A 22,209-nucleotide genomic window follows, 5' to 3' on the forward strand; every position below is an offset into this window, starting at 1 on the left:
AGTTTTCATCTGCAGTCCCGTGGCCAAGATGTAAAAGGGCAATAAAAATCATATAGAAGAGAAATACATGACTGAACGGTGGATAGGGCACTAACGTATAACATATACATGACAAGCTGTTCAGAGAGCCAAGAGCACACAATAAAAAACATTGACATTCAAACACCTACTATAAAGTTAACAAGCAGAGAGAAGAAGAAAAAAAGATCAGACTTTACATTATATTGCAACACAACATTTGATTGAAACCTCAAAAAACATCCCAACAGGCTCATCAGTTGGTGTTGTCAGCTGTAGGTGTTGACAAGCCACATTTTCAATTTTGTTGAGAAAGCCTTGTATGTTGTAAGCTGCTTAATGTCCTGCGGTACTGAGTTCCACGCATGAGCACTCCTCACTGACCAGTGACTGACTAAATGTGCTCCTGTGCAAAAGAATGAGACAGTCACCTCTGACAGAGCCTGGAGTGACACACACACTTCACTCCACCCCCAGCCTCCTCCTTGTCTGCCTCCCGCCCAGCCCACTGCGCTGTGATTGGTTAGACTCTTGGTCGCTGGTGAGCCTCACTTCCTCAGTTTGCTGGTGTGGGAGTTGAGAGTAAAGGGCAAACTTTAGGAAACCGGCACAATTTAAAGACTTACCGTCAGGAAGGCTTCACCCTGGGGCTCCCGGGACCAGGAAGCGTCGTGGAGGGTCGACGGAGCGGCAGCAGCGGACAGAAGTTGGACAGGAGTGAGTGGGTGGCAAATCAGGGAGATTAGGATGAAGGGGATGGTGAGATAGAGTCAGGAAATGAATGGGACCTGGCGTGCAGTGGAAAATCACAGCGTTCACAGCAGGGAAGGAGCACGGGGAGTCTGAGTACAAATCAGAACATTCAAAGAAAGAAGCGCACTAGCAGGTTGGAAGAGAGTAGTTCAGATGAAGGGAATAGAGTAACACGCAAAAAGGTTTCGGAGGGGGAGTTTCAAATTATTCTGAGCTTCAGGAAAGAGGATGAACATATCAAACTTGGTGCCATAGCGCTGACGAGAGAACTAAGAAAGAAACTTGGTGAAGTGGAAATGGGGAAAATCTTGTGGGATGGAAACTTATTGGTAATATGTGAAACGGAGGAGCAGATAAATAAAGCCAGGCAGGTGGAAAGTATGCAAGAAGGTGGTGGGTGTAGGAAAGGTATTAGGGCTAGAAATGGGTGTGAGGGGAGTCAGAACTGGGATTCCAGTAGATGAAGACTTGGAGAAACGAAAAAGGAGTCTGAGTGGAGGAGAGGTCAATTCAGTCCGCAGACTGCAAAGAACAGTTCATGCGCAAAGACAAGATAGCATGGCAGTCCTTCTGGAATCTCCAGGGTCCATTCTCCCAGAGAGACTTCAAATAGGGTGCATGAGCTTCCCACTTAGGTCTGATATTCCAACACCACTTAGATGCTATAAATGCCAAAGATATTGACACATAGCTGCAGTTTGCAAAGGAAAACAGAGATGTCCCAAATGTGGAGGATATCATAGGTTGGAAGAATATGAATAGGGAGTGCAAGATAAAAGTTGCAATTGTGGGGGACAACACAGGGTTCTATCATCTCAGTCAGTTCAGTATTGATGAGCAAGATGCAGAAAAGATTCCACTGCATTTCAGTCACTTAATAAACATTTGTTTTCAGCATTTGCTTTATTATAATAATAATAATAATAATAATAATAATAATAATAATAATAATAATAAACTTTTATTTGTACAGCGCTAAATCACAACCAAAGGCGTCTCAAAGCGCTTTATACAATCAGAGAGAACCAACCGGGCCCCCGGAGCAAGCAAGATGTGACAGTGGCTGGGAAAAACTCCCCTGTGGGAAGAAACCTAGGGCAGAACCAGACTCCAGAGGGCCATCATCTGCCTATGAGTAGTTGGGGTGAAGTAGAAAGATAGAGGGGAGACAGAGAAAGAGAGAAAGGAGCAGAGTGAGCCAGGGTGGCAGACAGGACAGAGTGAAAAACAGATACACCAACCAGGCAAAACGGATATAAACACAAAGAATAGGAAATAATTCACGGCTGCTGTCCATGTGGAATGTAAGTGTAAGTGTCCATGCTTTGGAAGGCAAGAGCCTAGCTCGATGGACAATCTGCCGATAGGACAAGTCCAGGTCTTAAGCGTGGTGGTGGGATGAAGCGATGACAGCAAGACCCCCAGGACAGCACAATCCAGCTCCTGGCGCAGTGGTCATCACCTGCCGGGGACACAGAGACTGCGGCAGTATCATGCATATCGAGCATACTGTACAAAGCATAATGAGAGCTTGGACAGAGTGGATAGAGTAAAAGATTGATTGGGTGAGGAGAGTGATAGAGGCTCCGCCTGCACAGAGCAACGATCCCTGTAACGGGAGCGAAAGATCTCCCTCCACGGCGTAAGCCTACAGCAGCTTAACTGACAGTGGCAGTCTTAAGTCTACTCCTAAATAAACTAACTGTGTCTGCCCCCCTCACCGAGGCTGGAGGATGATTCCAAAATAAAGGTGCCAGGAAACTGAAACACCTACCTCCTGACCTAACTCTAGAAATTTTTGGGATAACTAAAAGACCTGAATCCTCAGAGCGAAGGGCTCTTGGAGGATGATAAAGTTCAATAAGTTCCCTAATATAAGAAGGAGCCTGAGAATGAAGAGCTTTGTAAGTTAAAACTAGAATCTTAAATTCAATTCTAAATTTGACTGGCAGCCAATGCAAGGAAGCTAAAATTGGAGTAATATTCTGCCTCCTTCTAGTTCCGGTTAACAATTGTGCCGCAGAGTTTTGGATTAACTGTAATGTTCTAAGGGATGAATTTGGGCATCCTGCTAGTACCGAGTTACAGTAATCTAGCCTAGACGTAACAAAAGCATGGATTATTTTTTCCGCATCTTTGAAGGACAAAAAACTTCGAATTTTGGCAATGTTTCTTAAGTGGAAGAAAGCTGACCTCCCTACATTCTGTATATGAGAATTAAAGGTCAGGTCCTGATCAAAAGTGACTCCAAGGTTCCGCACAGTAGAACTGGGTGTAGTACCAAATAGACCACTTTGTCCATCAAAGACTGTCCCTACTCTCTCGCGATCCAAATAAAATGACTTCAGTTTTGTCGGTATTAAGCAACAGGAAATTCTGTGTCATCCAAGTTCTGACATCACGAAGACAAGATTCGAATTAATTAAGACAAGATTGCCTTAAAAGAAAAGTACAACTGTGTGTCATCTGCGTAAGAATGGAAACTGATGCTATGCTTTCTGATGATGTCACCAAGAGGTGACATGTAGATGTTGAAGAGGAGTGGCCCAAGTACAGATCCTTGCGGGACACCATGACTAACCCTCCTACGTTCTGACGAATGATTATGAACATGAACAAACTGAAAACGGTCAGACAAGTAAGATCCAAACCAGTCCAAGGCGCGATCCTTGATGCCGATAGTATCTTCTAATCTCCTAAGAAGAATGCTGTGGTCAACTGTATCAAATGCTACACTGAGATCTAGGAGGACCAGAACAGAGAGAAGACCTTTGTCAGATGCACACAAGAGATCATTACTTACCTTAAGCAATGCAGTTTCAGTGCTGTGACCAACTCTGAAGCCAGACTGAAAAGCCTCAAGTAGATTGTTGTCGTTCAAGAAGTCCACAAGCTGCCTAGCAACAACTTTTTCTAAGATCTTGGAGAGAAACGGAAGGTTCGAGATTGGCCTATAATTTGAAAGCACACTCGAGTCCAAATTGGGTTTTTTGATCAGAGGCTTGATTACAGCCACTTTGAAAGCATGAGGGACAAAACCTGTTGATAGAGAATGATTAATAATTCTAAGAATGACACAATGAAGCAATGGGGAAACCTCCTTGAGAAGCCTGGTTGGAATTGGGTCCAGAAGACTAGTGGTCAACTTAGCAGAGGAGACAAGAGAATCAAGTTCCGAGAGTCCAACTTGCTGAAAACTCCCGAAATACACACTGGGGTTGCCATGTTGAGAAAGATCTGCCATGTGACCTGTGGAAGACAAAGAAGACAAAGAAGACGAGGAATTCCCAATCTCAGTTCTGATACCTTCTACTTTTTGCTGGAAGAAGTTCAGGAAATCGTTGCTTGACAGGCCAGTAGGGACGCATGGCTCAACACAATGATGGCTCCTCGTCAGCTTAGCAACTGTACTAAATAAAAACTTTGGGTTGTTCTTGTTAGAGTCAATAAGAGCAGAATAGTAGGAAGTTCTACTGATACGCAGGGCCTTTTTATAGGACCTAAAGCAATCTTGCAAAGTCTTGATGTTGATTTCAGAATACAAGAAAAGCGATCTGTCAAGGAGTCTAGATCAAGATCAGTCAAGTGGGTGGGGGGAGAGGCCGGAAGCATGTCCAGAGGTACAAGAGCATCAAGCAGATCAGGAAGCCTCTCCTTAAATTCAGCAACAACAGAGTCCGAAATGTTTCTACTCATTATAGACCTTGCTTGGGGAATGTGATCCGCTACAATAAAGCCGAAAGTGATCATAAAGTGGTCAGACAAAAAGTCGTTTCGGGGAAAGATTGTCAGCTGCTCTACACCAAGTCCAAAAGTGGGCACAAGATCCAAAGTATGACTATGCTTATGAGTGGGTACATTCACAACTTGAAGGAAGCCTAAGGAGTCGAGGATAGATTTGAAATGAGAACTCAGACTGTCACTCTCAATGTCGACATGGATATTAAAATCTCCAATCACTATGATCTTGTCTTTAGTCAATGCTAAAGTAGACAAAAACTCTGAAAATTCATCTAAGAAAGAAGAATATGGACCGGGGGGATGGTAGACAACAATGAATTCAACGGAATTCATTGTTGGATTCCAGCCTCCAACCATTAATATGAAACTGTCTCTCAAACTGATCTTCCCAACCAGCCGCCTACAAACATGGCTGTGCAAGATGGCCACGACCTTTGACCTTTTGTCTGTTTCTATTGTCGGGGAGGAAATATCTAGACACAAATAATAATATCTCCCCAATACGTATTCCGTCGTTCCGGTGTTAAGGTGAGGATTTCGAAGTAAAGTACATAACAATTAATTTAATCTGACTCCATTTGATAATAATAACTTTACTTTTACATATCGATTGAGAGAAAGACTTGATTAATAATTAAGAATATAGACTCAATAATAATTAAAATTTAGTGATCTGACTTTAGTCTCCAGATCAGGGATGGCTTATATAAATTAACAAAACTATTCAGTTTGTTTATTAAACATGGAAGAATAGACTGATGTCTGGGTTGGAGTATTCAGAGGTTATTGAACATGATACCCAATATTATCTGTCCAACTCAGAGGTTAAGGGTTTGAACAATGTCCAGTGAAACTTAACATGTAACTAAAGTCATTGGGATTCTGATTAATCCCTTTCTTAGTTCAGTGATGGCAGATACAGACAAATCATTCAGTGACCTTCTTAACATAGAAGAACAGCCCAGACATCTAGGTTGAGATATTCAGAGGTTTATATCATCTAACTCAATAGTTAGAAAAACATGTTGCTCAATCTTTTCTATTCAACTCAGAGGTAAAGAAAAGAACAAAAGACCAATTGTTTTTGTAATGTTTTCTATTATTATTATTATTCCTACGCGTCTTTCGCCTCAATTTTGACCCCTTTAACCTCGTTTCAGCAGGACGAAATTCGACAAAAACCAACATCCACAGGAGAAAAATCCTTACGGCCAATACGAAGGTCGTAGAAATGTGGGACCAAAACCCACACGTGCAAATGTTTTTAGCATAACATACATTGTATAACATAGCCAAGACTGTGAAAATCAAAAATCCAATTGAAATGTGCGAGATCCCGGTATTTTATTTTTAGTGAATATTTCCGTACAGTGTACATGCACAAGTGAAAAAATGCAACTTAAACTGCCCTTGTTTCAAAAAGGGAGGGGCTAGAGTGACGAAAAAAAATACTGAAGTGTACTTCTTATCACGGTCGACAATTTGGTGATGTAGGTTTCCCCCTCACGTAGAAAGAAAGTGTCCAATTTCCATAATTTGATGATCCAAAAATGTCTTTGTTGTGGAAAAGAGTAAAGATGCTGATGCAGAAATACTGAGTAAATAAGCAATTTAATGAACAAGAATAAATGATCGGAGCTCCGAGGCATAAGCACAGTACAAGCAGCAGAACAGATGCAACAGGTGCAGGAGCTCAAGTGAATGCGAGTGCAAGTGCAAAGAGCTAAGGAAGATGGAGGTCCTTTATACCTTGGACTGGGAAGGACGAGGATAAGGAAAGGGGAGGGGAGGATGAGAGGAGACAAAACAAAGAATACCTCACCCTGGCGGACACGAGGCAAATGTCTTGAGAAGGTTATACAGTGAAACTAACAGATGACACGATAAGACAAGAATACTTATTTTCCATTACAGTCCCCCCTTTTGATCATTCATGATGATCACAGGAAACAAGAGTGAAAATATCCACACATACATCAGTTTATACCCACCATTAGCTTTGGATGAAAACATCATAACTTGGATTGTTACCCCTCCTGTGACCATAAAGGCAGGAACTTGTAAGGCACATATCAGTACAAAATCACAGTTGCACTAAGTAAATAGGAAAAAATCAAGTTGTAATACATATTACAGCGTAGCATCATTTGCAATGCATACAGAGTGTAGTTCTTCTCCCGAGAGCAATGATGATGGTTGAACAGTCGAGCGCGGCATGCGTGAACAGACAAAACAATTCACATGTCCTTGGGCTCTTGCTGCAGAGTTGGCGTAACGCCACCAGAGATTGATTGCGTAGGGGTGTGCAGCTTCCTTCGCAATGTCAACAGGTGTGTGCGTTCCGCCCCTCTTCTGGGTCGGTTCGCCTGTCTGGGCTGCACGTCAGGTGTAGTGTCAGGTGTGGTGTAAGGTGTGGTGTCAGGTGAAATATGAATGAGAGTGGTTGAGGTGTTGGTGTTGGTGTTACCACCTTCTCTGAAGAAACTCTCTGGGCTGGCAAGGAACCAAGCCAGAGAAACGACGATCCAGCTGATGATGGCCAGGATGCACAGCGTTCCCCGTAGGCCGCAAAAGCCTGGCAGGCGGAATGGGTGCCATGGTGCAGGACGTTCCATCTTGCTGCTTTCGTTGGAGTGAAGCGTTTTAATTCACCACTCACTCGTGTCCGTTCACACGTCCTCGGCGTCCTACAGCGTCGGGTGGTGATCCGGCACGTGACTTCCTTCTTCCTTCTGGAGCGCCTTCGTCAGCTCTCCGGTGCTGACTCGCTTGCAGTGGCTTGCGTGGATCCAGGTGGCTCTTTCAGCAACTTTGATGGCGGTCTGCGTCACCAGGAGCACTTGGAACGGCCCCAGCCAGCGATTTGCCTTCCAGCTCTTTCTCCGGAGGTCCTTCACCAGGACGTAGTCACCGGGTTTTAGGCAGTGGAGTGGCCCCGTTGCAGCCTGGGGTAAAGCAGCAGACACTTGGCGCCTTACGTCTGCTAGAACGGATGCAAGGTTGGAGCAATAGGTTAGTATTGTATCTTCACACAAGGCCGTTGAGGGGAGTGCCTTTCCTCCTGCAGTCATTCCAATCTGAGGAGGAGCTGCAAACAAAACTTCAAAAGGACTGAGATTCGCGTGCGCGCTTCTCCTCATTCTCATGTACATCAGGACAATGGGAAGAGCTTTTGTCCATGGCAGGCCGGTGTCAACACAACACTTAGCTAACTTGCTTTTCAGCGTCCCATTCTCACGCTCCACCGCCCCACCACTGGCAGGATGATAAGCACAATGTTTTTTGAGGTCAATGCCAAATAGTTGGTAGCCCTGCGATGAACTGGCGACTTGTCCAGGGTGTCCCCTGCCTTCGCCCTAAGACAGCTGGGATAGGCTCCAGCAGACCCCCGTGACCCTGAGCTCAGGACTAAGCGGGTATGGAAAATGGAAAGTGCCTCGTTTACGAAATGTGTCCCATTATCGCTGGAGATTTTGTTTGAAATCCCCCATCTTGGTATTATGTCTGTTAGCAGGGCCTTGGCCACTTCGTTGGCTGATTGTGTGGCGCTGGGGAACGCTTCGACCCATTTCGACCACGTATCAACCATGACTAGACAATTCTTTTTCCCTGCTGACGGTGTTAACTCGATAACATCCATCATGACGTGTTCAAACAGTCTGGTTGGGGCCGGATGTGCTGCTGTTGCTGCCATCTTGACTGGTCGTCCTGTATTTTGTGAAAGGCAGATCAAACACGCTTCACAATGCTTTTGTGCCACGACAGAAAATCCTCTGGTGAACCAAAATTGATAGATCAACTCCAACATCCCCCCTTTTGACACAGGGTCTAACCCGTGTGTCAATTTAGCAAAATGAGGGGGAAAATGCTTTGGCAGACACGGGTTACCGTTTGGTCCTACCCAAATGTTAGAAACGCGGTCCCAACGTGCGCATGCGGAGCGCCAAGTGGCCTTCTCCTTTGCTGTGGCGAGGGACTGCATCTCAGCCAGTGAGGCATCAGCATCCTCAAAGGACGTCGTCATCATTGGAGCTGCAACTGGCGCAGGTTGCCTTGCAGCTGCCTTTGCTGTTGCGTCTGCTCTGGCGTTACCCTAAGAGACAGGATCACGAAGAGTAGTGTGAACAGAACATTTACACACTGCTATTTGGGAGGGCAAAAGTATGGCTTGCAACAGGTCAGCAATGAGCACATGATTTAACACCGGCTTCCCGTCAGACTTGAGGAAGTTCCTGCATTTCCACAGTGCCCCAAAGTCATGAACGACACCAAACGCACAACGGGAGTCTGTGTAGATTGTGACAGACTTGCCCTCAGCAAATTTACATGCTTCAGTTAGCGCGACCAGCTCTGCCCCTTGTGCTGAGAGGTGACATGGAAGGGAGTCAGAACAGACGACCTCCGAGTCGGTGACAATGGCATAACCAACTCTGTTGGTGCCTTTGTCGTCCCGGAAGGCTGAACCATCTGTGTAGAAAACAAAATCAGCATTAGCAAAGGGTTCGTCAGGTCAGGTCAGGTCGGGGGGAGAAAATTGTCTCTAGCTCGGCTATGCAGTTGTGTGGCTCTCCGTCAGTAGGGAGAGGCATGAGAGATGCTGGGTTAAAGGTGTTGCATCTCTTTACAGTCACATTCGGCATTTCAAACAAACAGGTGTGATAACGCAGGTACCGTGCAGCAGAGAGATGTGACGCGTGCTGCTCTGCTGAAATCAGTGAAACAGCGTGTGGTACCAACAACGTGAGCTGCGCATATCCCACGATGTCACGGGACGCTGACAGGGCTTTTTCAGCGGCAGCTGTGGCGCGCAGACACTTTGGCAAGCCTGCTGCAACCGGATCGAACTTAGCTGAAAAATAACCAACAGGTCTGAGGTTCGTGCCGTGTTGTTGCAGTGCCGAGCCTTTGGACAGCTGTAGGGAGGCGAGTCTGTCTCGGAGGGCTGCATTAAAGATTGTGAACGTGTAAGGTTTGCCGTTGAACTCGAAAGTAAACCAAAACTGTCTGTCTGGGTGAACAGGAATGCTGAAAAAGGCGTTAGACAGGTCAACAACTGTAAACCACGTTACATCAGTCGGAATTTGTGACAAAATCGTGTGCGGGTTGGGCATGTTCGGTGCCCTGGCGTGGACAGCAGCGTTAACTGCTCTCAAATCTTGAACAAACCTCCAGTCATCACGTTGAGGAGGAACTCTGGCCTTTTTGACAGGAAACATGGGCGTGCGCACTGGCGAGTCGGGGCATGGAACGATGACACCTGCTTCGACAAGAGAATCAAAAACAGGAGTGATCCCTTCAACAGCTTCAGGTTTTAGAGTATATTGCAGCTGGTTGGGCCGAATATCACTTTTGGGTGTGATCTTCACCGGTTCGGCACCGTTGATCAGTCCCACGTCATACTTGTGTGCGGCCCACAGTGAGGAGGGAACCTCACTCAGCTCTTCGGGCAGCTGGGATGTGTCAGTGAAACATGTGAGGCTCTGGTTGTTTCTGTCGCCACCATGTTTGTCTGCTAGATGCAGGGAGCGAAGAGCTGATGTTTCCATTGAAAAGTCAGTTTTGTGCACATTCAGGGAGGGGGAGTAAAAATGTCCCCGTTCGTCTGGGTGCCAGTCATTGGTCGACAGGCATTTTGTCAAAAAGGGACTGAGGTCTTTCCACTCATCGTCTGGGCCCTTGGAGAGTGAAATGTGTGGGGTAGACCCACGAACAGAAAAAAATGCACTCTGCTCTGGTGTGAGTGAAACAGAGGCAACGCATCGTTGGGGGCCCCAAAACAATGTAGAAACAAAAAGGCCATCATTCACGCTTGAAAAGAAATCATCTTCCAACACACTGTCCCTTTCATAAGTTACACTGGCAGTGCAGTGTAAATTAGAGGCCTTCATGAAGTGAGCATCACCCGGCACTTTGTCTCTGGCGGCTGCTATCAATTCTGTTGAAGCCTCGAGGGGAAGCAACCACTGATAGACATATCGGAGAGGCTTAGGAATTTGAGCCAAGGCCGAGGAAGATAACGACTTGGCAACAATCAACCTGTCGGGGGTGGAGATGAGATTCATGCCCAGGGCTGGAAGCAAATCCCTTCCCAACAGATTCATCGGACACACTTCTGATAATACGAAGCTGTGTTTAATTTGTTTTTGAGATGCGCATGTCTCGTCGCCATAGTCAATGCAAGTGAGTGGAGTGGTGAGAGGCTCTCTCGTCTCCATTCCAGCCGCCCCAATAGAATAAATATATCTTCCACTTTTCTTACACTGAGGAAGTTCCGCTGCGTGGATGAGTGACAATGTTGCTCTGCTGTCGGCTAGAAAAGTGATATCTTTATTCATGATTCTAAGAGTGACACGTGGGAGTTTTTCAAAAGGAGCCTGGCTGTACAATGTGTACGTAGGTGGGAGAGCCGTGTCAAGATGCTCTAACCTGCTGATGGTGCTTAAAATCCGATCACGTAAATCAACATCAGACACTGTGTCAGTATCAATGTGGGCTTCACTGTCAGATTCAGAGCAAACATCCGAATGTAAAATATTGTCAGAATGAAAACTAACATCGCAATGTGAATCAGTGTATGTTTCAGCAGGGGAAGGGAAGTTAGAGGGGACAGCAGGCATTTCTTCATTGCCAGAAGCGTGTAGCGTGTGTGTGTGTGTGCATCACTTCCCTGCGAAAACGCTGTAGGCCGAGGCTCCATCTCACCGGATCCATGCTGTGTCCCCCACTCCACCTCCCCTCCTCAGCTGCTCTGGGTTGGATCCTTTCCGGACCTTTCTCGCTAGTCCCTTCTGGACGCTCTTTTCCGGCCCTCGCGATCACTCTCTTGGCTGCGGTGGGCATGGTTCTGCCCGCGGTGTCTTCCTTTGTCTGGGCATTCTCTGGCCCAGTGGCCCATTCGGCCGCAGATGTGGCACGCCCCTTTTTCGCCTCTGTCTCCGCTAGTCGCCCTTCGTCGGTTGTCGTTGTTCCTGTAGGGCCGTCTCGCCGTGTCACTGAGGTGCTTCATCATGGTGAGGGAGGCACGCTTTATCTTCTTGTCCTCTGCATCGCTGGCCTCCTGCAGAAGCCTCTCAGCGTGCACTGCATGACGTCGGACCTCTGTCAGACGGGCATCTTCGATCCCCACGCATCTTTTGTTCACTGCTTTGGCGATCTGGGGAAGCAGCCCTTGTCTGAAAGCAGTAATAAGGCTCTTCTGCCATGGGCTGGCAACAGCGCCAGTCGCTGCTGGTGGTGTTATGCCTGAGAACTCGTTGAACACTTCTGTTAGACGGTTGAGATATTTATCAACAGTCTCACCTCCTCCTCGGTCGGGGAGTCATCTCCTTCGGTGTCTGACTCTGATGTGTGGTTGGGCTCTGGTCCAGGAGCCGTTGGAGGAGCTGACGGAGGAGCTGTAGGAGGTGCTGTCGCCTCCCCTTTGGCTCCTTCTCCTTTTTTGCGTGACGATTTTGCCGTGGCTGGCCGTTTGGTTGACGGCAGTCCTGATGAACGTGGCGACCCTGCGGCGTCGGTGCTGGAGTGTGCAGGGTTGTATGACGGTAGCGTTGGATGAGGGTAGGCGGGAGGAGGGAAGACAGGCATGTCCAGGAGAGGGTCCCTCGGGCCTGTAAGAGAAGGATGCAGACGATTTGGTGCATGTGAATGCTCATGTGTGAGCGGCTGCTTTTCTGTCTCCTTTTCTCTCTCCTCTGGGGAGTGTGTGTGAGTGTGTGTGTCTTCTGCCGTTATCTCTGTCACCCCTGTGCTCCAGCGCAGAGCGCTGCTCACACGTTTCTTAATTTGTTTGCTGTCCCTGACTTCTGCTTCAGTTTCCCAGAATGAAAAGCATCTTTCGTGGTCTCTGATCATTTGAGTGTCACTTCTTTTTGCTTTTCTCCTCTTTGTAACTTTTCCCTCTGCCATTTTTAATCTACACCAAAGGTTTCTCAATTCCTCCATAATTAGTGATCCCCCTGCTGGGAAATCGTACTTTTCAACCCATATATCTAACATATCAAGACAATCCGGACCATATTTTTTCCGCATGTCGTCCACAATTGGTCCCCCCTGGGGAACAGCAGCAGCCACTTTGCTCTGGTTCTTCCCCATCTTTGTCTCGACTCACTGTTCGACTTTTCACTAAAATTCAAGTCGGAAAATACACAGGCGTCCCAGTGCACCCCTTTTTCTTACTAAGGCGCAAAAAGGTGGAGAAAAAACTCACCCCTTTGGTGCTTACCCACCAAAGGCTTCCGGCTCACCTGTTGAGTGGAAATTCAGTGTTGATTCAGAACCAACACCTACCTTACAGAACCGGTTAATGTATGCGCTTCGTCCTGCACTGGGACCGTGTTGATTCAGAACCAACACCTACCACACAGAAACGGTTAACGCATACGCTTCGTCCTGCACTGGGACCGTTCGGATGACAAGGAAAATAACCCACTGGTCACTGATTTGTCTGGGAAAAAGAACAATTACTTCTCACCCGATTTCCGAATCAGCACTTTCTCTACAGGTTCGTTGGATAGACGTGAAGCCGATCAGATCCACTCCTAGACGCCGAGCCCCTCTCGTCTCTGAATGCTTCGTTCGAGGTAGAGGTGGAAGGAGGAGATTCCTCTGTTCCTGGTGCGCGGCCCTCGACGTCCCAGAGTTTCACTGACTGGCTCAGGCGCTGCCAGGCAAGGAGATGGTGGACTAAGCTGTTCAGATGTGATGGATGTGATGTGACTCTTCAGCTCCGTAGTTCCACCGGATCTGCCACGAGCCCTTAACTCACTCTGATAATCATCAATGCTCAGCTCAACATCATGTGAAGTCCACTCATGGATTGGCTTACACTTGAGAGTGTAGGATAGCTCCGGGTCAGGGCAGTGTTTGACAAACATGAGAGCTACCTCATCACTCATGTTCTCCGTCCGCTTGCCTTGTCCTGGCCCTCAAGAGCCAGATCTGCTGCTTTGTTCAGTCTTATCCAGTAGTCGACAGGCTTCTCTCTGTGTCTGGGCAGAGTGGCATAGAAATCTGTGAGTGGGAGACACGAGGGAGCTTCACTAAAATAGTCGAGAAGGACACTGTTTATCAGTTCAGGTCCCTTTTTCACATAAAGGGTATGATCACTACGTAAAGCAACCTTCACAACATCTTTGGCCTTCCCCATCAGATGGCTCATAATGTCTTCAGCTAGGTCATATACAGGTATGTCTTGTTTTCTGAGATGAGTCTTGGTCAAGTCAATCCAGTCCTTAATTGAGTATTTGTCAGTTCCGTCACCCCTGAATGTCTGGAGTCCCTTATCAGACTTAACATGAACAGTTACATGGGGGGTTTGAAGACTGTCAACATTACTATGTGTGTTCTGAGTGGCAGAGGATGTCTGGGGGATACCACTAGTATTCACAACACCAGCTGACAACAGTTTTGCAACAATAGATTCCTCAATCTGTGCACCCAATTGCCCCATCATGTCAGTGAGCTGGTGAATAGCATTATAATCACTGTTGGGTGTAGCAGTATGAGGAACCGCTCTTGTGAACCCACTAAGAGGTGTACTATCTGGGCTCAGACCCAACCCTGCATCAGTACGTGTGTTAAACCCATCCATAATAACTATTTTCACCAATCGTCAAAAGTACTTGTGTTGTGTGTATTTTTTTTTTTTAAACAATAAACCTTTAACTGTACCCAGATTTACACTTCTATTATAAATCTGTCCATACAAAGACCCTGCTTAACGTTGATCAGGACAGCAGCACAGCATCCATGGTGACGAGCATCAAGCTGGTCTGGAGATCCAAAGGGTCACGGCAACAGTGTAACGGGTGTGCAGGATGGTTGGTCTCAGAGGTGACTCGAGGGCTGTGTTTTTCCTCTTTTATTTGCTGTAGAAGACTGCAGAAGACAGTAACAGACGTTTAACAGTCTTCTGGCTTTCTTGTTCCCGCTCATTTATACAACGCGGAACTGAGGGATTGATCCGCTACGCTTCGTAAACCCGGAAGGTACAGAAAGAGGTGAGAGACAAACTTAAATAAAATAAAATAAGACGTTAAGATAAATTTCACAATATACAACATAATAAATTAATAATAAATAAAGTCCCCACATATGCTTTGAACTTAGAAATTAATAAATGTTATCCTTTTTTTATTTCCAACTCTTTTACATCAGCAGAGTTCAAACAGCTCCACTTCAACAACAACTAGAATCAAAAATCAGGAAATGACTTTACTGTCTGACTGACTGACTGACTGCAGCTGGTACACTGCTGCTGCTGGCTGACTGACTGACTGCTGCTAGTACACTGCTGCTGACTGTCTGTCTCTCTCTGTACGTCCGTGTGTGTCCTCAGTCCTAATATGCATATTTTATGACATACAGTTGAATCTGGTGATTTTAAAGGAGTCGAAGTGACCATCAATGACAATGTGTGTATGTAACCCAAAACCTGACTCCCTGAAATGTTGCAGTGAGGCATTCAGGAGGTGTGATGGGTCCAGGGTGGTCCAAGGGGGTCCTGGTGGTCTGGCCCCCGTGGACCATCTTTATCTCACACCCTGAGTCCCTGCCAGCACTTTGTTTGGTGTCTTTCTCTGGATCATGAATTTTGTCCCCCCCGCCTCTCTCACGCACACAAACACAGCCAAGCCATAACTTCAAAGCCTCCTTCACTACGACTTGGAGCTGCTGAAGCACCTTCAAGCCCCACAGAACAGTCCGATATGAGCGTTCCATTTTCAATCAGCTCTAGTCAGTGCTGCTCCAAAGCTGACTTTGTTCAATCCAGCCAGCCCACTCACAACTTGACTGTTCCAAATTGAAACTTGCACATGCTGCGCTAATGGACGAGCCCCGATGTGTCACAACTGGACTCAAAAAGCCAGGAGAAGATCTGATTGGATGAATCAATAACAATGATTTACTGAAATAACAATATAGCGCAATTTGGGTGTGTAACACCAGTCAGTGTCATTGTGTCTGCTGTTGGCTGCAGATGTGAATGAGTGAATGTCAATATTGAAGAGTGTCAACTGAAAATAAGTGGGCCTGATTTCTGTCAACTGAAGCATATGGAGGAGCATCCATGCAAGTCTATTTACAGTGGCACCCCCTAGATCTTCTGCTTGTGTCCTTCACATTAGGGGGCGCCACTGTGCTCCTAGTGAAAACAGCTACAGGCTCAAGAGCAGCTACTGGTAGCTGCTGGAGCTCCAGTTGGACACTAGGGGGCAGCCGAGAGGTGTCTCTGTCAGGTGCTACCTGACCGCAGATAGATGCTAGGCTGTGTCTCAATTCAGCGTCTGCATCCTTCGAAGGAAGTGTCCTCCGTCAGTAGGAAGCGTCCTCCGAAGAACCTAGCCGAGGAGGACCCACCCAAACCCGCCTCCCCGGTAACCACACGGGACGGTCCAGCCTTCGGCGTATTTCTTGGTTGCATCACCGCCATTCCCTCCTGCTGGCCAACCCCGGAAGTGATGATTACGTAGCATCAAGCTAACCATTGGTTCGCCATCCAACCATGGCGTTGAATGTTCAAATAAGTAAAAACCCGGCACATTCCAAGGGTTCATTTGGAGCGTCCTTCGGACTTTTGGGAATTGGGACAAGCCTTCTGACAGTGCTATGATGCAACTGGCCTTCAAATGCAGCCTTCCTAGGATGCAGACCCTGAATTGAGACACAGCCCTAATGTCCCAATATCTTCCTGTCCTCCCTCTCATGTCTTTCTTTTTGTTTCACATTTATTTTCTGTAATACACAATAAGCATAAAGAATATGATCCAATTTTAACACAACAAAAACATGAACAGAAGAAAACGTACAGGCAGGGATGAAAGGTCAGTTGAGGTCAAGGTCACACAGGTCAGTGGTTGTGATGTTTTTTTATTTTCAGAATATTGACTCATTGAAATATAATGTTTGAGCTGAGTTTTAAAAACAAAGAAAGAATGAGTGAAAATATTTTGCGAGGAAGAGAATTAGGTTGATGACGTAACGCTCTCTGATTGGGTAGCAGGATATGAGAAGCTAATGGACAATTTTATAAAAGTGGGAGAAAAATTTGAATGAGTGTTTTGACAAATGACACAACGTCTTGCTAGAAAACAGCAGAGAGGGAGAAGAGAAAAACAAATGATCTGGTTTCCTTCTGATTCATTGACGTCCTTCTGAAATCTCCACAGAAACAGCTGGCAAGGATCAAAACCATGAATTATTTTGAGGGAAACTTCTTTTATCTCATTTATAATTCAATAATCATTGGAGTTCCAATCACAATACAACATCTTTTATCGGATTGATTGATTCATGATCATAAACCAGACGTAAAATCTCATATAGAAACAATTTTTAACCCTAAAATAAAGGTGTGATATCAACTACACAACCTTCACAACACTGTCAGACTTTGACAAATTCATCTTTGTGCTTCACATGAGAAAGCAGGTGGAGTTGGATGGAGAACTCTGAAGTAAGAGCAGATCAGTGTGTTGTTGATGTGTGAAACCTTCATGCTGAGATGTTCCAGCCGTGGATGATGAGAGCAGAACCAGTGGTTGTGTTGCTGCTGCCTTCACTGACCAGCTGCTCCAAGTCCTGCTTCTTCCACTGAGGATTCAGCTCCACCAGTGGCTTCTGGGACGTCTCTCCCAGTAACCACAGCAGCTTGTAGGGAGAACCAGTCCTCGAGCCACCAGGCTCCACCGGGGTCAAAGGTTGTGCCAGCTTAGCTCCACTTGTTGTAGTTCTGTCAGCCACCACTAGATGAAGCTCTCCTATTAAAACTCCACCCTCTTTCCCCTCACGTAGGTCTTCCACCTGTAGAGAGAAGAAGAGACAGCAACAGTCAGGACTCACCGTCCTTGAACGCATCATCACAGAGACGTTGACTGTTGATGGAGATGATGGAGTGACTGGTGAGAAGAAGCAGACTCTCAGTCACATGTCAAGTGTGGAACATATGAAGGTCATGTGACCATGGAGTGTTGGACTGATACTGAGGCCTGATGAAGATGAACTGATCAATAATTGAGTGGTGAACTGAGAGAAGAAGCAGTTTGGCAGCAGATGTTGGATGAATGAGGAGCAGCTGGACGCCACCATCCTCCTCTCACACTGTGACTGGGAACACTGGACCTCTGCTGTGGGATCAACTGGCTTTGGTGCTGGAACCATCATCCACTGCTTCCAAACCAGTACTGACCTCACACTCTCCAGTTGATAGTCTCTGCTGTGGACAAGATCCATCAGTGGCTTCACTGATGATTCCTGCAGCTGGTTCCCACCCAGATCCAGGTGTCTGAGGTGGGAGGGGTTGGACTTCAGAGCTGAGAGCAGCCAATCACAGCTGAGCTCTGACAAACTGCAGTACAACCTGAATAGAGAATAAATGATGAAGAGTTTATAATGATGGACAGTTTTTCAAGGGTGTCATCACTCAGATTCTGAAGTCGACATTTCACTTTGATTTTCAGACACTACAGAAAAAGAGAGGGAGGGAGAGAGGGTGAGTGAACGAGCACTGCAATCAGAAATCTGACCACTAGATGGCAGGATTTTACACACTGTACCTTTAAACCCAGTTTCACTCAATTCAAACACAAACCAGTGACTGCAAATTGAATTTCCAACAGCAGTGAAGTGAAAATCATGACAACAATAACAAGAGTGATACAAGTTGTAGAGTGAAGAGGGTGAACTGACCTCAGAGTCTCCAGTTTACAGTCTGGACTCTGCAGAAAACAACTCAGCACCTTCACTGATGAATCCTGCAGCTGGTTCCCAGTCAGGTCCAGGAGTCTGATGTGGGAGGGGTTGGACTTCAGAGCTGAGAGCAGCCAATCACAGCTGAGCTCTGACAACCTGCACTTCCTCAACCTGAACAGAGAATAAATGATGGAAAGTTTATAATGATGGAGAGTTTTCCAGGGTGTCATCACTCTGAAAATCAAAGTGAAACGTTGACTTCAGAATCTGACACTATAGAAAATGTCACCTTGAAATTAAACCCTCAGTCCAAAACTAATGTGTGTTGAAATTATGTTTGGTCACATGACCACTGATGACCATTTTTTAATTTATCTATATTAAGTTTTCATATTTATAGATTTCATTTTGATATGAATAAACCTTCAGTTCAATGTTTATTCAACATGATGAACTGTGTTTGGTGCTGAAACCATCATCCACTGGTTCCAAACCAGTACTGACCTCAGAGTCTCCAGTTTACAGTCTGGACTCTGCAGAAAACCACTCAGCTCCTTCACTCCTGAATCCTGCAGCTGGTTGTTACTCAGGTCCAGGTGTCTGAGGTGGGAGGGGTTGGACTTCAGAGCTGAGAACAGCCAATCACAGCTGAGCTCTGACAAACTGCACCTCCACAACCTGAATAGAGAATCAATATTTGATTTCTTCCATGGTGTAAATGTCATATTAAGAGTCATTTCTCCCTGTTGATGATCCAGATGTGCAGCTGTTGGGATCACTGAGTCATTCCCTCAAATGAGTCATTGTGCCAGCGTGTTGTCAACACAATAACAACAGCAGTGTGTCAGTCAGTGTGCAGCCAATTGGCAGTGAAGATGGAAAATAATCAGTGAGTCCTTTGTGTGCTTGTGGCTGTTTTCAGTCATCAGAGTCTCGTTACAAGTCAAACACATTCAAAGGACAAGATGAAGAAATACTGCTGCACTATTAATCTGCCTCTAATATTTCTTCACAGGATCTTCTGCTCAGTCATGTGACCTTCATCACCAATCAACAACTTCCATTGAGCTCCAAAGTGACTGGAGAGATTTTCCACACTTTCTTCCACCATCCAAAGTCTTTTCTGGCTGCAGATTGTTGACATGAAAATATCAACAACATCCACTTTGTCTTGATGAGTCTTTAATATCTGCTTCAAAGTCTTTACACTGAGCAGCGTTACACACCAGTTGTCATCTGCTGACACACACTGTCCACCAGTAGAAAGCAGGAACTGACCTGAGAACTTCCAGTCTGCAGTTTGGACTCTGCAGTCCAGCACAGAGCAGCTTCACTCCAGGATCCTCCAGGGTGGTCTCACTCAGGTCCAGCAGTGTGAGATGGGAGGGGCTGGACTGCAGAGCTGAAGACACCACTGCCCACTGAAGCTCTGAGAGTTCACTGATGGAAGGAGAACAGAGTGAGAAGTTGTGTAGGGGTGGGCTCCCACTTTCTTTGTTCCCCTTTTTCTCCTGTTTCATTAATTATGTGGGGAGGTTAGTATTTCTGTATTTGGGTTCTCTTTCTTTCATTAGTCAGTTCTTAGCTCGAGTTAGTTGGACTTTTGTTTATTATTTTGGCCTGGGCCCACCCTGAAGCCATTGCTGCCTTGCGGGTTAAGTTGTATTATTTATTTCATTATCAATGGTTAATAAATGTTATTTGTTTAAATAACATTTAAACAAATTGCGATGAGAGGTATTTAATAAGGCTTGGGAGTGACAGTCCATAAGATTTGCTTGACATTATTCTTCATCATTGACTCACAATTCAATCATTTATCCTCATCATCATCAAGTATTTTGCCCTTCAAGATTTTTTCAACTCAACAAAGAAGTACACATTTTCAAATGGTCACTGATCCCATTCCAAAATGGAACTCCCAAAAAAGAAAGACATCTATATTTAACAATGCTTCTCACCTTCCATCATTCAAAGACACTCAACCCTCTTAACATGGATTGATTTTCTCTCACTTTAAAAAACTTAGAATACTGAGCGCAAGATTTTCATTCTTTCCTGGAAATAGTATTTCTAATGTTTTCAAGTCCACTATATCTATGAATTGGAAGATCTTTGACTCTATCAATCATTGATTTGAGCTTTAAGGAACTTTATTTATTATTCTTATAACTCTTTTCTGTAGTTTAATTACAGGGTCAATATATGTTCTGCATGTATTTCCCCAAAACCTCAACACAATATGACATATATGGCATTATAAGTGAGAACTACAATATTCAAAGACATTTCTTTTTCAACATGTTCCTCATTTTATAAATAATACCCATTGATTGAGATCATTTCTGTTGAATATATTCTATATGTGGCTTCTAGCTAAAGTTATGACAATGACTCCCAAAATGTAGTTTCATGTACTCTTTCAATTTCAACCCCATTTAAAACGAATACTAATCATTTTCCCAAATACCAGCAAAGACCATCAATGTTGTTTTATGTTCATGCTATCAAACCATTCTTTGAACACCATCAGCTCCTTTTCTAGCGTTTTCAACAACACCTTCATGTCAGGTCCTGAACACAATAAGTTGGTGTCATCCGCAAATGAAATCAAATTCAACTTCTTCCATTCACTATGAATATCATGAAGATAAAGTCTAAATACCTTGGGTCCCATGATGAAACCCTGTGGTTTCATCAAGCCCACAGGTGACTTTTCTAAACGGTGACACAGTATTGTTCAACCTGTTACTGAAATAACTTCTTATCCGGTGTAGCGGAACACCTCTAATTCCATAAGGCTCCAATTTCTGCAGAAGCAGAGAATGATTCATTGTGTCAAATGCTTTACATAAATCCACAAAGACACCTATAGCATATTGTTTGTTGTCTATGGCTGGAACTCTATTTTCTACTCATTCCATCACTGCTGAAGCTGTTGATGGGTTACTGCTAAACCCATATTGATGGTCACTTCATAACTCATACTGCTTCATATAATCATGCAGTCTATTGACAAACAACTTTTCTAGTATTCTGGGAAAGTGAGGAAGCAGTGACACAGGTCTATCATTTGATATGATGTGTTTATCACCATTGTTGTAGATTGGAACCACCTCAGCCATTTTCATCTGATCAGGAAAAATCCCTCTTTGAAACCATCAATTCCACATATAGGTCAATGGTTTGATGACACAATCTATGACTTCCTTTATTAGAGACATATCTATATTATTATCATGGAAATATTTTGGATTCTTCAACTTTCAAACCACTTCTAGTACATCGCTCTCAGAAATCACACCCAGGAACATTGAATTATTACTGTTGAAAGCAAAATCATTCTTGTGGTCTACATTTCTAATTGTCCTTGCTAAATTAGGGCCCACATGAACAAAACATCATTGCACTCATTAGCAATTTGCTCTGCATTTTCAAGAAGTAAATTCTCATTTCTTACAAAACATGGAGGAAAGTCAGTTTTACTGTGGTGTTTGATCATGCAGTTGAACAAACTCCACGTAGCCTTGATGCATCTTTGTCTGTTTGCAACCATCAGTCATAATAATCTATTTTACACAATCTCATAATAAATGACACTTTGTTTTGAGAATTGTTGTACTTGTGATAAATTCCATAGAGCCTATTTTTCTTTGTACTAATCACCCTCATCACCACCACCACCACCTGGTGGTCATCATCATCATCATCATCATCATCATCATCGTCATCTCCACCATCATCATCACCATCACCACCACCACCATCATCATCTTCATCATCATCAACACCACCATCATCACCATCACCATCATCTTCATCACCATCACCATCATCAAAATGAAGGAAGGATGTGATGTGTTTGTGTGTTCAATGTGTTGATTGTGTTGATTGACTGTCTGCATGAATCCTTCACACTGATCAAAGGTCCTCATTCTGCCACTGTCACATCTTCATCTCCATCCTGGACTCCAGTGGAGCAGCTTCACTCCACTCGCCATCCAACAC

The 22,209-nt window shown here is 45.0% G+C and overlaps 1 protein-coding gene across 3 annotated transcripts in view; it reads right to left on the reverse strand.

The window, feature by feature from the left end:
• LOC142892483 (NACHT, LRR and PYD domains-containing protein 12-like) overlaps positions 1-22,209 on the reverse strand; it is a 380,988-nt gene that overhangs the window by 352,994 nt on the left and 5,785 nt on the right. Inside the window, exons 5-9 of one of the 3 annotated variants that reach the window (XM_076032680.1) lie at positions 19,480-19,641; positions 18,706-18,879; positions 18,199-18,372; positions 17,699-17,869; positions 16,219-17,313 (exon numbers count right to left, since the gene is read on the reverse strand). The exons of 1 other annotated variant lie outside the window; for it this stretch is intronic. In XM_076032680.1, the coding sequence (XP_075888795.1) occupies positions 17,274-17,313; positions 17,699-17,869; positions 18,199-18,372; positions 18,706-18,879; positions 19,480-19,641 (721 nt within the window). In that variant the 3' untranslated portion in view covers positions 16,219-17,273. Of the gene's footprint in view, positions 1-16,218; positions 17,314-17,694; positions 17,870-18,198; positions 18,373-18,705; positions 18,880-19,479; positions 19,642-22,209 lie in introns of those variants that run through there. One more of the 3 variants, XM_076032681.1, reaches the window with a different exon arrangement.

The sequence above is a fragment of the Nelusetta ayraudi genome, unplaced genomic scaffold (genome assembly GCF_046127955.1).
Source record: "Nelusetta ayraudi isolate G7.1 ecotype Tasmania unplaced genomic scaffold, CSIRO-AGI_Nayr_v1 ptg000034l, whole genome shotgun sequence".
NCBI lineage: Eukaryota > Metazoa > Chordata > Actinopteri > Tetraodontiformes > Monacanthidae > Nelusetta > Nelusetta ayraudi.